Below are 15,883 nucleotides of genomic sequence, written 5' to 3' on the forward strand. Positions count from 1 at the left end.
TCCACCTGGATGGTGATGTCTTGCCACATTTCAGAAGCCCAGATGGGTTTCTCTTTACATTGTCAGTTGGCCTCTTTCTGTCTGTCCAGCCATCCCCACAGAGCATTGGCTGTCATCCATGAGTCAGTGCAGAGGGAGAGCTTTGGCCACTTCTCTCGTTTGGTGATGTCCAGATGTCTAGGCAAGGTGTTCAGTTGCTCAATTTCTTCTGTTTCCACAGCAGCGATTCCAAAAGCCCATCGACTTCCCTTTGGGTCTTCGAAGTACCTGTTCCTGGGGTAGTCAATGCCCAGGATCCATGGGGCATCTGGGCCACTTAGAATGGGGAGTTTCTGCCAGTCCTTCCCAGTCAGGGAATATGCATAAATGTGCATAAAGCTGATGCAATATCAGGGGTATAAAAGATGGACCCACCATTTTTGTACATGAGCCTCTGGCATTTTGCCATGCTCCCAAGCACAGTCTCTTTTGCTTTGCTGATTTTTTTTGTTCTCAGTTCATTCCCACTTGGGGTCTGGATTGTTTATAACAGATGGTCAGCCAGAGCGATCACCCACTTCTTTTGTTAACTTACTCACCTGCCATCCATCCCTGGGGCATCACCCCCTCTTTCTTCCATCATCTTTCAGATGACAAATGGCAAAAATTCACTAATAAGCCTAAACCTGTAACACAACCCCAGAGTGGGACACGTGGGACAAGGAACCTCAAGGCTCCTCCAGCCCTGAGGGTAGCTCCTCCCAAACAGCCCTGAGGCCAGTAAAGGATGGAAAACACCATCTTCTCAGAAACATCATTTATTGGAAAATTTAGTCAATGCAAATGGACCCCCAAATCCATGGGGAATTGGAGCTGGTTCCTGGTGGAGTTGGGCCTAGGAGGGGGCTCTGCTGGCTTGGCTCTGGGCTTTGTGCTCCACCTGGGCACAGTACTTTTCAGGCATTCCAGTGGCTCTGCAGAAGAAAGAATCCATCAGGTTCCCAATGGATCTGGAACTGTGGCCGCACAGCAGGTCCTGTTTGCTGAGGATGCAGAGGGAGCTGGGAGGTGGCCCAGGCTGGGACATCAGGAAGGATTCAGGGAGCCCAAGGAGCCCAGGGAAGCAGCACTGGCAGCCCCTAACCTGAACTCCTGCAGCTTCTGCTGTCTGAACTGGGTGAGGCGCTGGCTGCGCTGCCAGACTTCTTGTTGCAGCCGCCGGCCTTCCTCAATGACAGCCGCCCGCTCCCGCTGCCGCTGCTGCTGCAGCTCCTGGATCTGCCGCCGGAGATCTTCGGCATGGGCACGCTGCCGGAGCTCCCTCTGCTCCTGCTCCAGCTTCTCCCTCTCCAGCTGCTCCTGATGGGCCCTGCGGGAGAGCCAGGCTGGCTCAGGGACCCCACCACAGCCCCCCACACCTGGCACAGAGCCTGGGCTGGCACTGGAGCCCCCAGAGCCACCAGCTGGAACTGGGAGCCCCCTGGCCACCAACCTCAGCCATCCCTCAGTCCCGTGTGCCTCACCTGAGCACCCTCTGGAATTCCTGGCGGTCTTGCTGCACCTGCATGGCCAGGTACTGCTCCTTCTGGGCCACCTGCTCCAGCCGGTCCTGCTTCAGCTGCTGCTCCAGCTCGGCCTTCTTCCGTGCCTTCTCCAGCTCCTGCCGCCGCCATTCTCGGTCTGCGACCTCTTGGTTCCTCTTGGCCCTCAGAGCATCCTGCCCAAATAGGGGACAGTGCTGGGCTTCCCTCAGGGGCACCTATGGAAGCCCTTGGCCATGGCTTTGGCTCTGCTCCAGGACATCCCCTGGTTCCAGGGGCTGGTTCTACAGACCCCCCAAATCCAGGGGTGCTGCCCCTTCATCAGTCTGGGGACAGGGACAGTGGCAGAGGAGCACGTCATCTGTTCCTGGGCCATTCACCTGCTCTGCCTGCCAGTCCTGGGCCCGCTCCTGTGTGGCCCTGAGCCGGGCCAGCTCCTTCTCCTTCTCCAGGCGCAGTTGCTGCTGCTCTGCCTCCAAGGCAGCCTCGCGCTCCTACGGGGGACAGAGCCCAGGGTGGGACAGAGCCCAGGATGAGACAGAGCCCCTGGATGGGACAGAGCCCCAGGGTGGGACAGAGCCCCGGGATGGGACAGAGCCCCAGGGTGGGACAGAGCCTGAGGACAGCTCTTGCAGCCCCTGCCCACCCCACCAGGAGCCCACTGCTCTTACAGCCTTCTGCCACTGCTGCTCCAGCACCCGCTCATCCTCCAACCTCTCTTGCTCCCGCTGTTGATCTTTCAGCCTCTGGCTTTCCACATTGAAATGTTTAATATCAGCATGGATTTGCTTTAGTCGCTCCTGTTTCTGCTCCCAGGCCTGGAAATGCCATGCAGTGTTGGAGACCACCAAGTCGAGCGCTCTTCCATCCTCATCACTCAGGGCAGGCAGGCTTTGGGCCACCTCCCTGGGATGTCACAATGTCCCCAAGGGACCACAGCTCTGATCCTGCTGGCTGCTGTCCCCACTCCCTGAGTGTGGCTGATCCAGCTCTGCCAATCCCTTTCCAGCCAGGTGGAAACATCCCTGCACCCCCCTGTTCCCTGCTCCCACCTTCCGATCCTCCCTCTTCATCTGCTCCAGTCGCTCCAGCTGCCTCTGGCCCTCCTGGTACAGCTCCTCAGCCCTCAATGCCCTCTCCTCTGCATTCTGCTCCATCTGTTTCACAATGCCCTGCCGGGCTCTGGGAATACAAGAGCAGAAGGGTTTCCTGTGGCTCCATCCTGCTCCCCATCATGGGAACGCTGGCATGGACAGGGCTTGGTGTGGTTGGAATGGGCCGAATGCCTCCAAGGGGAAGAGGGAACCTCCTGCTCACCTCATCAGCTCCTGCTTCCTCTGGCGCTCCAGCTCCTCCTGGACCTCCATGCCCTTCTCCCGCTCCATTTCCATCATCTTATCCAGGCGTTTCTCCTCCTCCACCAGTTCCTTGAGGATCATCTGCTTCTCTAGGACTTGCTTGTCCCAGATCATGTTGCACTTGGCATTGAGGAACAGCTGTGGGGACAAGAGGTGTCTGTGGCTCGGAGCCTCACTAGGACACGGAGCAGGGAGGGCCAGAGAAGGAGAGGAAGAGCCTGGAAGCATGAGGAGCAGGGGAGGCTCAGCAGTGCCAGGTGACAGAGGGGAGCGCCGGCCCTACCGCGTTCAGTTCCCGCACGTCTTCCTCCTGCTCTAGCCTCATCCTCGTCGCCCGCTGCAGCAGCTTCTGCTCCTCCTGCTGCAGCTCCTCCTCCATGTCTCTCCAGTGGTCCCTCTTGCCCTCCAGTTCTGCCTTTCTCTGCTCCTCGATCTGGGCCTTTTTCAGGGCTTCCTGTGGGGACACAGAGCGCTGCTCAATCCTGGGCACCTTCCCAAGGACACACAGGGGTCACACTTCAGGTGCTGCATTCCTGACACTGAGTGGGAGCATGTCGGGCTCCTGGCATGCCCATGGGCACCCCTCCCCACATCTCTGGGCAGACACCCCAGGCCCTTCAAAGGCTGGCAGTGCTGGGCATAATTTCAGGGATGCTGCCCAGCTCTCAGTGAAGCCCTGAGCCCTGCAGCCTCCCCTGTGCCCCAAAATGTGGTGGACAGAGGGAGGACCCCCTGCAGGAGCCACCACCCCTCAAACCCAGCTGTGGAGCAGGAAAAGGGGGAAGCAGAAAGGGAAACGCCTACGAAAGCAGCGTCCTGTCTGGCTCTCAGCGTCTTCAGCCTGTCCCAATGCTCCACCTCAGTCGGGGCTCGAGCTGATTCCTTAAGTTTCTCATATTCCTTTTCTCCAATGATGAGACATGGTTGGGGCTTCTCCTGGGGAATGCTGGGGAGCACAGTGAGAGAGCTTAGTGGCATGGTGACCCCAACAGGTCCCTGTGCTCCCTGAGCTGCCCACTCAGCCACCATGTCAGCCCAGATCAATATGGGAAGTGCTGGGGAAGCCGTGGGGACCTGGCTCTCTTGTTTTGGGGTGAGGCAGGAAGGGAAAGTGTGGTGAAAGTGGCACCAGACTGGGACAAAGGGGGCAGAATCCCCGGGGGTGGCCAGGGCACACTGCCAATCCCTGTTCCCTAGAGATTTTGGAATGCTGCACTGACACCCATTCCCCCAAAACCCCTCAGAGCTCTGGCGCAGCCTTACACGAGGTCCCGGATCAGGTCCCTGGTGATGATTCTGGTGGTCTTTGGTTTGTATCTGACAGAGGGCTGTGATTTAGGCGGTTTGGGCACATCCTGAAGGATCACAATGGGGCTGCTGGAGCCTGTGACCTGTGGGAAAGGACGATGTGAGAGATCCGAAATCCCCACACTCAGTGCTCCCTGGACACCAGCTGATCCTGGGAGGAGCTCTGGACCCTCAGTCAGGATGTACCCTCAGGGGCACGACCGAAAGGGGCCGGAGGGGCTGGGGGTCAGGGGAAGACGGGGGGCAGACCTTGGGAAGGAGGGACTGAAATCCTGGTGGGCGAAGCTGCCGACGGCGCGGGAGGAGGGATCCCCGGGAGGAGTCTCCCGGACAGAGGGACCGAGACCCTGAGCCGGTAGTCGCGGCTGCCATGGCACTTTCATAGAGTGTGGGAGGTGTCACAATGTCCTGGAGCCGACATCCCAATGTGATGGGACCAACGGTTGGGATGTGTCTGAACCGATTGTGACAAAGTGCCCAAAGCCACTGTCGAGACACGTCGGGACCGACTGTTGCCACGGCAGCGCCCCCAACAGCTCCCGGGACTCACAGGATGTCCTGGAGCAGGTGGGGGATGGGGGACGGGGATGTTGGTGTGGAAGCTCTGAGAGCTGGGAAGGGCAAATCCAAGGGAAGGCAGAGATGGAATTGCGGCAGCCAAGAGGAGATCAAGTGTTATAGATACATATTATAATATTGGCTTTTTGCAAATATTAAAATGGATTTTATATGTGGGATGTGAAAGTAGCTTTGTTATAAACATATAATTTTTATTTCTGATATTAATTAATCTTACACATAGTAGTCAAATAGCTGATATAAGTATGCTTGTGTTAAAATGCCTGCTTGGATTGGATAACATCCAATGAACATAGGATGAGGACACCTGCTACAGATCTGCCAACTATCAGCACTCACCATCTTAAGACAGTGTGGACCAAGGCCCAAAACTGAAGATGATGATAAAAAAGGACTAAAAGCACAACCCAGGAATATGCATCCTCTAAAAAGGCGGATCCAAGGAGGAGATATGCTGAACAGTTCTTGGAACATGTAAACTAATTTGGGGGAAAAGTTTACTATGCATAAGGATCTATGAATACGGAACAGGCTGATATAAGGGAAAAGGTATTTAAGGAGTATCCCCAAAGAGAACAGTGCGCTCTTGGCTGAGTGCCAACATTTGCTTTATGGTCCTTGTCTCCTGTTGTCCTTTATTAAATTTTTTAAATTTTCACAGGAGAGTGAACGGGGTGTCATGGTTTGACACTGGCACAATGCCAGTGCCCCATGAAAATATACTTCCCTGGTGTTTGCTGTGAGATGTGACCAGGAAATAAGCAAAGCAGGCCTCTACCTTAGAAAAAAAGTTTATTAACTAAACTACAAAAGGAAAAAAACCACACACACACACACACACGCACACACACACCTGGAAAATGAAAACTCCACGAAAAGCATTTCCTCCTCCCCCCACATTTCCAATACATCTTCCAAATTTCAAATCTCCATCCATCACCCTGTAAATACTCAATTTCAGTCCATCAAGAGGAGAGGAGTCCTTCTTGGGGCCATGGTGACCTCTTCCTTGCATGCCCACCGCTCCCACCACTGGACAAGGAACAGAGCTGCTTCAAGGGTTATCCTTTTAAGGGTGCTTTGACCAGTTCCGAAAAAAAGCACAGTTTCCTCATCACTCTCGGGACCTCTTGTCCCCCGACTTGTCTACCCCTGGGGCGGGGGGGGTCTCCAAAACTGAACCCTCTCAGTTCTGAGCCATCGCCTCCCCCCTGCATGCAGCCTCTGTGTCACAAGGAAGCACGGTTCTGTCCATGGCTGTACCAAAAGAGTCCAGCAACCAGCTACTCCATCATCTCTTTCCAGCCTCTTCTTTACTCTCCCAGCCTCACTCACTGCTCCAACTGTCATTCATTTGCTCATTTCTTCTTTATCATCCACTCCATCTCCCCCTCCGGGAAAGGTCCAAATGCTCTGTGAGGTCTTCATCGTCCAGAAAGGGGTTAACAAACTTCTGCACTCAGCCAGGCTCCTTCCTTGCTGCACTCCCCCCCTTCCCCCTCCTTCTTCACAGGCTGATATCACTTCAAGGCCACAGGCCCGTACCAGCTTTCCCTCTCGTCTTCTAGCTGGGGGTGCTGCCCAAATCTTCTCGGGGCCTCTCTCCCTCTGTCTCTCCTGGGGGGCTGCCCAGCGCCTCCTGGTGCCCCCACCACCCTTCCATCCTGAGGGGTCAGGCCTACCTCTGCCGGACCGCGGGTTTCCCCCCCCCCAGCTCGAAGCCGGGCAGGGGAGGCTTGCCTCTTTGCTGGCGGAAATCAAAGAGAGCCCAAGGGAGTGCTCTGCTTCTAACCCCTGTGTTCTCAGAGGCGCATCCACCCTCAGTGGCCAAGCCTGGTGTCAATTTAAAATCTGAACACCTATTGGCCTCTGGCCACTCCATTCCCAGAAAACCTGCTTCCTGTAAACCCACGACACGGGGTTTTCACTCCGAGGCTGCGAGAGGAACAGCCCTGTAGGAAGGAAGGAGCGGCATGAAGGTCTCCAGAGATTCGCCCAAAGCCTGTGGGGGTCCCCAGGGAGCAGACACCCCCCTGCAGCCCTGCAGGAGCCCCTGTCCGAGCAGAGGATGCCTGAAGGGAGCTGTGAGCCCGTGGGCAGCCCCTGCTTGAGCAGTTCCTGGGGCACTGAGCCTGGGCAAGGAAGGGCCTCAGCCTGGAGCAGCTGGGGCAGAGCCGCAGCCCGCAGGAAGGACTCCCGCTGGAGAAATCGCTGGAGAAGAGACTCCCGTGGAAGGCAGGGACCCCAGTCTGGTGGAGGAGGCAAGGACTGCAACTACTCTGCCTGAGCAGCAGCAGAAAACAACCTGTGCTGAACTGCCCGGGGCCCCCCTTCCCATCTCCCTGCACCGCTGGAGGGAGGAGAGCGAGCCCAGGAAGGAGTTTGGGGTGGGGGGAAGGTATTTTGAAGGGTTTATTTGACTTCTCCTTATCCTGCTCTGATTTGGTCAGTAAATATTCAATTCATGTTGCTAATTCTGAGCCTGCATCTCCCGTGACAGGATTTGATGAGTGATCTCTCCTGGTCCTTGTCTCAAACCAGGAACCTTTTGTTCAATTTTCTCTCCCCATCCAGATGCAGAGGGCAGTGAGACAGGGGCTGTGGTGGGTGTGGGGCATCCAGCAGGAAGGAGAAGGAGGGTCCAGGTCAGGTTGTTGAGCAGATTGTTGTGGGATTTCAGTAGTTTTGTTGTTCTCGCAGTCCCTTACCAAGAGGAATCAATTGCTGCATTTCCAGACTGGTTCCCTCACAGCTGCCCTTGCATGGCGGGTTTCCAGCCAGCCCTGCTCTGAAAACCATCAAAGGCCCTCACAGAGCCACTGCTTGGGCTCCCTTTGGGCTTTGTGCTTCTTGCAGGGCTGAGCAAACCACAGCCAGGCCTTTTTCCACCCACAGAATTCTCACCTCTGCAGCAGCTCTAAAGCTGCCAGAATCAAAGCCAAGCGGGCAGGGGAGACCCTCAGGTGGTGGCTACCACCTGGGGCTGGGCAGAGCAGGGCTGGGCAATGGCCATCCCTGTGCAGTGGGGCTGGGCCATGGCTGGGCCCCACACTTGGATAGACAGGGGTCCCGAAGATGTGCCACCTCTTCAACAGGTGGCACCGCCACTTCTAGGGACAGGACCCCCCATGCCATGATGTGTCACCCCCTGGACTGGTTTCCCCCAGGTGAACCCAGGACAGGACCCCCCTGGATGTGCCCTCCAGGACAGAGTCTGCTCCCCTTTCCCATCTGACTCTCAGCACAAACAGCCTCTTCCTTCTTGTCCAGGAAAAAGAAAGTGTTGTGGGGACAAGGAGGTGAGGTGACCGGGGTCATAGGGGCAGGAAGGTGGGGACCTTAATGGTGGGACAAGGATTCAGGGAGGCATCAGGGGGCTGGTGGGGGTGACCTGTGACAGTACAGCGTGGTCATGGTATTGCCATTTCGGGGGTGTCTACAGCGTCCCTGTGCCCTGCCTCACTATGGGGTGGCCACAGTGTCCCTGTCTCCAAGGGGTCCATGCCACACAAGGACAGACTGTGGACAGCCCCCACACCCCATGCCCTTCTGCCTCTGTACCTGCAGTTTCACCCGCACCCAGCCCTGTCCCTTCTCCCTTCCAGCCCAGACCCTCGGCCTCGCTGGTGAGTGCTCAGGGGATGCCATGTCCCCATCCCACTGTCCCCAGCCCCACACCAGCCCTGGCAGACTGGTGTCCCTTGTCACCCACAGGCGCCCAGACCACCCAGCTTCTCGTGGAGACCCCCTGGAGGCTAGTGGTGCTGTGGGACCGGGTGACACTGACCTGCCAGGGCTCACTGGTGCCACCGCCTAGTACAAGGACGGGTGGTGCTGGGGGCAGGAGGGACATGGCAACTTCACTGTCACTGAGAGTGGCACCTACATGTGTGACAGACCTGGCAGTGGTCAGCCCCCCTGTGAGAGTCTCAGATGGGCATTTGTGTCCCCAGCCTGGCACCCGTGGGGACCCTGAGGGTTCTGGGTAGGCTCAGCTTCATGGGTCATCCCCCTGGTGTGACCAGAGCCTGACCCCTGCTCTGGGGACATCCCAGAGCATCCATGTGCTGGATGTTATCCAATGGGTGGTCACTGGTCACATCAGGTATGACAGGTCCCATGTCCCTCAGACTGGCTGGTGCTGCAGAGGCTGCTACAGGCACTGCTGGAGGGGGACATGGTGACACTGTGCTGCCAGGACTGGCAGAAAAATTCCAAAAGGGTTCTCTGCAAACATGAGGACTTCAGTCTTGCAGTGGGAAGACCCCTGACACAGCCACAAGAATTTGAGGGACAATACTGCATGTCCACCAGGCCTGGGAATTATGGAAAATAAGAAGGGGGAGCCCCCCAGCCCCCCAAGGCCTTGTAATGGCTGAAGACACAGCAAGGCTTGGTGAGGTTGCTGTGATTCAGCTCCCCACCCTTGGCTCTGTGCCTCAGCAAAGTCCCCTACTGCAGACTGGGAATGCTGGATCCAGCTGCTGCTGGAACCGACTGAGCCCGTGCCCTGGACTCCAGTGTCCCCTCTTAGCAGGGCCCTTAGCCCTCCTCAGCCACCAACGGCCATTTTGTGTCCCGGGTGGTTCAGTGTCATCCCAAGGGACAGAGGGTCAGAGAAAGGCACAGGAAACGAGCTGATGGCAGAGAACATGTCCTGATCCACTGTCAGCAGAAAGCTGCAGCCTGTCATGGGGAGGTGGCTGTGAGTGGGTGTAGTTAAGCAGAGCATCCCCAGTGCACAGAGAGTTTCCCAGCCTGTGCACCTGATTCTTGAGGAATTTAACCCTCATCCTCCTCCCTGCACTCCACCCTCATGGCTTTACAAGCCCACCATGGACCTGGGCAGGCTGGTGGGTCAGAGAACAGCATCAACAGGACAAGGCAGCAGCTACGACATCTTCTATCAAATCAGGTTTGTGGCATCACCAGAGCAATCTCCGTCCCACAGGGCAGGCAGCACCTGGAGGGGACCCTGAGATATGACACCCTGCAGAAAACTGCAGCAGGCAAATGGGAGCTGGAGGCAGCACAGGGGGCAGAGCCCCACAGACAGGCCCCTCTGGGCACTAACATGCTTCGCTGCTTGGATTGCTGCAGCTGCAGAGGAGAGAGGGGTTCTGCCTCCAAAGGGGTTGGACAAGGCAGTTTGGGACTTCTGGTTGTTCTTTTTTCTGTTTGCTTGTTTCTCCATTCGAACACAGAGGACACCTCACAGCTGCTGCTGCAGCCACCGAATCCTTTGCCAAGAGGGCTGAAGCACCACGCAGGCAGCACCTGGCGGGGGATGGATCCCGACCCAGCCGCTGTTCTTGGGGGTTCGGGGGTGTCCTTTCCCGAGCTCTGGGCTGCTGCTGCTAGCACTGGACTCTGCTCAGTTCTTTTTGCTCTTGGGGGTGTCATACTTCCTCTTGCTCGAGTACCAGAGCAGCAGGGGAATCCCAATGGAAGGCAGGGTCATCATGCCAAATGCTGCCCAGTCCAGCTAGAGGGAGAAATTGTTAAGAGAAAAGTCAAAACAATCCAGGCCAGGGGACTCTTAGAGCAATGAGGTCAGAGGAGGAGAGGGAGGAGAGACCTCACACTGTCTGCAGCTTCCTCACATGGGGAAGCAGAGGGGCAGGCACCGACCTCTGCCCTCAGTGACCAGTAACAGAACCCAAGGGAGCGCCTGCAGCTGTGTCAGGACAGCCAGCATTAAAGGCTGGATATTAAGAAAAGGTTCTTTCTCCCAGAGGATGCTCTCCCAGGCACTGCAAGAGGCTCCCCAGGGAAGTGGTCACAGCACCGAGCTTGACACGAGCTCAAGGAGTTTGGATAGGGCTGACAGGCACATGCTTGGGATTCCCGGGGTTGTCCTCTGCAGGGCCAGGAGTTGGACTCCACAATCCTTGTGGGTCCCTTCCAGCCTAGGAGCTTCTAAGATTCTACTCGCAGATTTTCTGCCTGAAATGCCACAGTGCAGCTCCTTCACAGAGGGAGCTGGGATGGAAACTCAGCTGCTTCTGTGAGAGTTCTCTGGAGAACTGACAGGAACTAACTCCAAACCCATTCTGGAGCTCTCCAGGTGACTGCAGAGCAAGTCACACACACCATGTGCAAGCAGGAAGCCACCACACTGGGCTGCAGCTGCCCAGTGCACTTTTCCATTGTCAGTTGAAAGGTACTCACGAAGTGAGGGGAGAACCTCCTGTCGAAATCACGCTGAGCCAGGATTCCTCCCTGCCCAGGAGCACTGGTGAAGCCAACCTGGAAAAGGCAGGGAAAAGACAGGCTTTGCCACCTTTCTTGCTCGCTCCAGAACTGAGCAGGGTGAGAGCAACACAGACATGCATCACCTCGACCGTGCAGCTCCGGGAGCAGGGTCAGGTGTGTCTGCAGGGATCCCATAAATCAGCCACTTACCACCATCTGGGCACCCTCCTGTGCCAGGTATGTGATGGTGGCAGAGGTGAAGTTGAAGTACCCAGCCTTGAGAGGCCGTAGAACCACAGTGTGGGACACATTGCTTGCTCTGGGAGCTGGACATTAAGGAACACTGTTGTATTTCAGCCCAAGAAGAAAAGTAAGGAGATGTGAAAGAGCAACCAGGAGCCAGGTGAAAAAGTCAGTGCTGCTAACAGATCTGAGTGCTCGTCGTCACAGACAGCCAGACCCAGCCAAGGCTGACCCAGCTGCTCCTCCACAGGCAGAGGAACTACCCCGGGACCTGGTCCTGTCTGCAAGGAACTTTGTTTTTACACTGCATTATCTAGAAGAGGAGGGATTTGGATCTGGCACCCTGTCCAGGCTCTGGAAGGAATTTCAGGGACAGCAGATGAAGATAGGACTAAGCTGCAGGATGCTCAGGGACAAGAAAGAGAGTTGGAAGAAACTTCAAAACATGAAAAGATATGGAGCAATTCTGTCCCACTTGACGCTGAGCATGCCAGAGATGATGCCAAAATCTTCTGGGGGGAAGGAATCATCCGACAGCTCCACGTCTAGGGCAGCACTGAATACAACAAAGAGAGGGATGAGACAGGAATCTTAAGCTTTGCCATCTGCTCACAGGCTCTGCAGCAAAGTGCACTGACAGTTCCATCTTGACCAAATGGAAGAATTGATTTTTCAGAGATGAAATGTCACCAGTAGAAGATAGGGAGGAGAGTTGAGGTATCTTACAGGGAGACTGCAGAGGGAGGAAGGCAAAGCTGAGAGAAACAAACACAAGGACAGGAAAACCACCATTTTTTCCACAACACAATTTGGCAGTTTGCTGAACTTCAGATACCATCCCATGGATACACATGCTGGCCTAAATAATAACCAAATCCCACATATAAAATTACAGGATCTCATTAATGTTGTATCAATTCAACATGACAGCACCATATATTCTTCTGTTAGCAGTACTGCACTCAGTATGCATTATTCTGCCTTAAAAAAAAAACCTAAAAACCAAAATCTCAAAGCCCTTTAATAGTGTCCTGCATTTGTTCAGTCAGCTTTTCATTCTGCAAATGAAGCTTTTTACCAGCATGGTGGAAGTTCTGTTTTATCTTTGACAGGTCCTTAGTTAGGTCCTGATAGCAAAAAGGAATTTTCATTAAAAAGAATAAATGTGAAAAACAGCTTACAAAGCCAAGAAAGGGAGCTGCATGCATGGGGAACAGTGTCACAGGACACCACAGGAACTATACCATGCTAGATTGAGCAGCCATGAGGTGAAAGCAGGGAAGAGGAAGGAATAGGCAAATTTCAGGGTCAATCCTTCAGGCATTGCTGGAAAGCTCAGAGTTAGAGGGAGCAAAAAGCAACAGCACATCACGGAGCTCAGAAATTGCCTTGCCAACCCTGCAGCCACACGGAGAACATTTGCTCGTGGTCAGTACTGAAACCTGGACAGGGCTTACCTGGAGCCAACGTTGTAGATGTTGTACTGCAAAGTCAAGTCCTTGCCCTCCACTGCATATCTGTTTAACAGGGATTTGGAGGCCAGGAGCCTGGCACCATCCTCGCAGTGAGCCACAGACACCAGAGCAAACACGGCAAGAAGAGGGAGCTTCATCTAGAAAAACAAAGAAATGGAATGTCACTGATCATTTGAAATCTCTGAACATTTGCCTGTGAGACACAGCAGTGTCACCAATCTGCAGCCATGGAAGAAAAGTTCATGGTCTCGTCCCCTTTCAAAGCCCTGGCCAGTACCACTCCCTTTTACAGAATCATGAAACATCCTGAGTTGAAAGGGACCCAAAAGGATCATCACGTCCAAGCCCTGGCCCTGCACATCTTAATAATGGGCAAAGCTTTCAGATCACTAAGCCTCTTCTAGTAACTTCCAGAGCAAAAGCTTTGGTAATTAACAATTTCATCAGTTTTAGCAACTAATGGTTAATTGCCCTTGCAAAGCCTGGCAACTTTCCAGAGCTGTCTTACACAACAGAATTAGTTTTTAGAAAGCACAGCTCCTCACTTCCAACATTATTCTTCCCTATTTCCAGCCACTGAGAACCACCAACTCCCTCCAGTGGCTTTTATGGTCCTCTGCACAAGTCCCTGCTTCAGGCCACGTGTTCTGACTTATCCAAACCCAGCTCCTCTGCAGCCACCCAGCTGAGAGGACAAGGAGACAACAGGAACATTACAGATGCGACCAGTGAGCAAACTTGATGGGGCTTTTAAATTCAAAGACTGCTTCAATATCAGGGCCTCTGCCTTCCACAGTCACAGGGTGGCTGGGGTTGGACAGGACTGTAAAGACTATGCAATTGCACCCCCCTGTCATGGGCAAGGACATCTTCCACTAGCCCAGGTCGTTCCAAGCCCCATCCAACCTGGCTTTCGATACTTCCAGGGATATGGGGCAGCCACAGCTTCTCTGGACAACCTGTGCCAGTGACTCACCTCCCTCACAGGCACCAATTTCTTCCCAATATCCCATCTGGCAGCGGAAAGCCTGGTTTTGTCACTCCAGGCCCTTGTCCAAAATCCCTCTCCAACTCTCTTGGAAGCCCTGTAGGCCCTGGAACGGGCTCTAGGGCCCCCCTGGAATCCTCTCCTCTCCAGACTCAACACCCCCAGCTCTTCCAGCCTGTATCCAGAGCAGAGGGACTGCAGCCCCTGGATCATTTCTGTGGTCTCCCCTGGACTCACTGCAGCAGCTCCTTGTCCTCCCTGTGCTGGGGAGCCCAGAGCTGGAGGCAGCTCTACAGGGGAGGGTCTCAGCAGAGGAGAGGGGCAGAATCCCCCCCTCACATGCTGCCCACGCTGTTGGCGATGAGCCCAGGGCAGTGTTGGCTTTCTGAGCTCCCAATGCACGTTGCCACAGCGTGCTGAGCTTCTTGTCAACGTCCCATGCCCCCACATCCTTCCCAGAGCTGCTCTCCGTCCATTCTCCCCCAGCCTGTTTGTGTTTCGGGTTGCCCTAAGGCAGGTGCAGCACCTGCCATTGGCCTCGCTGAACCTCCCGGGCCTGGCACGGACCCGCCTGCCCAGCCCGTCCCAGCACGGGCGCCAGAAGCCACTTCCTTCCCCCCAGTTGTGCCCTGCTGCAGCCGCACAGCCGCGCATGCAGCCCAGGTTGCTCCTGCCCACTCACGAAGGCCAGAGGGGCTCAAGGACCCTCCCAAAAGGGAATCGTCCGGTTTCACCCACGCTGCACGCGGAAGACCCCGGCTCTGACATTCCAGCTCCAGAAACCAGACGGTCCTTCCTGGCCCCTCAGAGCCCACGAGCGATCCTCTCCTACACACCCGTCCCGGGGGCCGAGGACACGGCTTCCAACCGCCCCGAGTCTCCTGCCCCTCACCGTCTCTCCCGCCGCCGACGCTGCAAACACGAATCAGCGCAACCGCGGCGGAAATGACTCACACGAACCGCGACTCAGGCAAGCCCTATGCCCCCTGGGAAATGGAGTCTAGGCCCGTGAACACGAAGGGACTCCGTGCCTGCGCAGGGAACGCTTCCTGCGCTGCCCATTGCCCAAGGTGGCGGAAGTAGCGGCGTGTGGCGCGCCGTGCTGTGCCGGCCTCTAGTAGGGAAGGCTCTGTAGAAGAGCAGCAGGTGTATCTCGGCACGACAGGTAGCTCTGGCCACGCGAGCAGCCTGCCCAGGTCCGCGGGGGATGTGTAAAGCAGTGAGGAAGGAGTGAAGGAGAAGGAGCAGGGCTCAGTTCCTCAAGAATCAGGCGCACAGAACCGCAGGGTCTCCCTTGCTGCGCTCAGGACTCCCTGCTTGACTCACTGCCCGAAGACAGGCTGCAGCCTTCTGCTGCCGCGGAACAAGACGTGTCCCGACCTCCCTAGAGCAAAGCCAGCAGCGTAAGAAACCTTTTGGTGTTTCCAGCCCTGCAGGAAGCCCCGAGAGTTCCCCTGTGCCTGTATCTATCAGGCAGATTACCTCAAGTGGGAGAAAGGCTTCAGGACCCTCCTCTCTACATATTTTGCTCCTCACATGTGGAACTGGGGGTATATGACTTCATTACCTGAAGCTGTATTTGGAGGATTAACCACTGATATATAAATAGACCAAACATATCTGTCTGAAAAGTTTTTGGCTGTCCTCAGTTTTAGGTGTAGCCCCTTGGGGAGGCTTCATCTGCCCTTAATGTATGTGAAGACCCTTCGATAAATATATAAATTTCTATTCCCTTAATTCTATCTGCCCTCTAATTTTAGTTTTGCAGAAATCCAGCAAAGTTTGTGAAATTGTTCACCTTGCAGCCTGGTATTGGCCAGTGTGAGTGGTCGCAAACAGAGGCCATTTTACTTCTGGGAAAAAGAAGTCATTTCCCCAGGGTCTAGGTATCACCTCAAAGGTGGCATGTGGGGCTCTAAGGAAATGCTTGCTCCTAGTTCCTGTAAGCTTTAATTTTGGAGAAATCCAGAAAAGTTAGCAAATTTTAAGGTTGGCACTCCACTATCAGCCAGTGCGAGCATTCACAAATGGAGGCCATTTTCCATGGGAAAAAGAAGTCATTTCCCCAGAGTCTAGGTTATCAGATTAAAGGTGTGCTTTGGGGCTCTAAGGACTTGCAGGGTCCTAGTTGCGGCAGCTTTAGTTTTGAAAAAAAAAAAAAAATAAAAAAAAAACCCCTCTGGTAACACGCTGTCGGCCAGGGCGACTGGCTACAAA

At 55.0% G+C, this 15,883-nt stretch overlaps 2 protein-coding genes across 3 annotated transcripts; both read right to left on the reverse strand.

The window, feature by feature from the left end:
• Positions 1-874: 874 nt before the first annotated feature.
• On the reverse strand, positions 875-8,618 carry LOC115915959 (cilia- and flagella-associated protein 45-like). The gene is made up of 11 exons (XM_030969657.1): positions 8,553-8,618; positions 4,142-4,269; positions 3,683-3,824; positions 3,162-3,332; positions 2,838-3,016; positions 2,573-2,702; positions 2,192-2,338; positions 1,901-2,014; positions 1,503-1,696; positions 1,124-1,348; positions 875-953 (listed from the first exon to the last, which is right to left on the reverse strand). Exons 1-11 carry the CDS (start codon positions 8,616-8,618, stop codon positions 875-877), a joined length of 1,575 nt encoding a protein of 524 aa, XP_030825517.1.
• LOC115915960 (translocon-associated protein subunit beta-like) lies at positions 6,586-14,613 on the reverse strand. Of its 2 annotated transcripts, none has more exons than XM_030969659.1 (6): positions 14,559-14,613; positions 12,661-12,815; positions 11,661-11,759; positions 11,171-11,279; positions 10,937-11,014; positions 6,586-10,250 (listed from the first exon to the last, which is right to left on the reverse strand). In XM_030969659.1, exons 2-6 carry the CDS (start codon positions 12,813-12,815, stop codon positions 10,140-10,142), a joined length of 552 nt encoding a protein of 183 aa, XP_030825519.1. In that variant the 5' UTR covers positions 14,559-14,613; the 3' UTR covers positions 6,586-10,139. The 2 variants fall into 2 exon arrangements, with proteins under 2 accessions (XP_030825519.1, XP_030825518.1); XM_030969658.1 differs by having other exon boundaries at positions 14,503-14,591.
• Positions 14,614-15,883: the final 1,270 nt, after the last annotated feature.

Source organism: Camarhynchus parvulus, unplaced genomic scaffold (genome assembly GCF_901933205.1).
Source record: "Camarhynchus parvulus unplaced genomic scaffold, STF_HiC, whole genome shotgun sequence".
Taxonomy (NCBI): Eukaryota; Metazoa; Chordata; class Aves; order Passeriformes; family Thraupidae; genus Camarhynchus; species Camarhynchus parvulus.

What these genes read in the sequence shown, in the direction of transcription:
- LOC115915959 (XM_030969657.1), bottom strand. Translation starts at nt 8,618, where the DNA reads ATGTCCCTCCTGCCCCCAGCACCACCCGTCCTTGTACTAGGCGGTGGC. An exon ending in ACGTGCGGGAACTGAACGCG is followed by an intron (nt 3,017 to 3,161) that starts GTAGGGCCGGCG and finishes TTGTCCCCACAG; the next exon opens with CTGTTCCTCAATGCCAAGTG. An exon ending in CAGAAGCTGCAGGAGTTCAG is followed by an intron (nt 954 to 1,123) that starts GTTAGGGGCTGC and finishes TTTCTTCTGCAG; the next exon opens with AGCCACTGGAATGCCTGAAA.
- LOC115915960 (XM_030969659.1), bottom strand. Translation starts at nt 12,815, where the DNA reads ATGAAGCTCCCTCTTCTTGCCGTGTTTGCTCTGGTGTCTGTGGCTCAC. An exon ending in AAGTGGGACAGAATTGCTCC is followed by an intron (nt 11,280 to 11,660) that starts ATATCTTTTCAT and finishes TCCAGCTCCCAG; the next exon opens with AGCAAGCAATGTGTCCCACA. An exon ending in AGGAGGGTGCCCAGATGGTG is followed by an intron (nt 11,015 to 11,170) that starts GTAAGTGGCTGA and finishes TGCCTTTTCCAG; the next exon opens with GTTGGCTTCACCAGTGCTCC.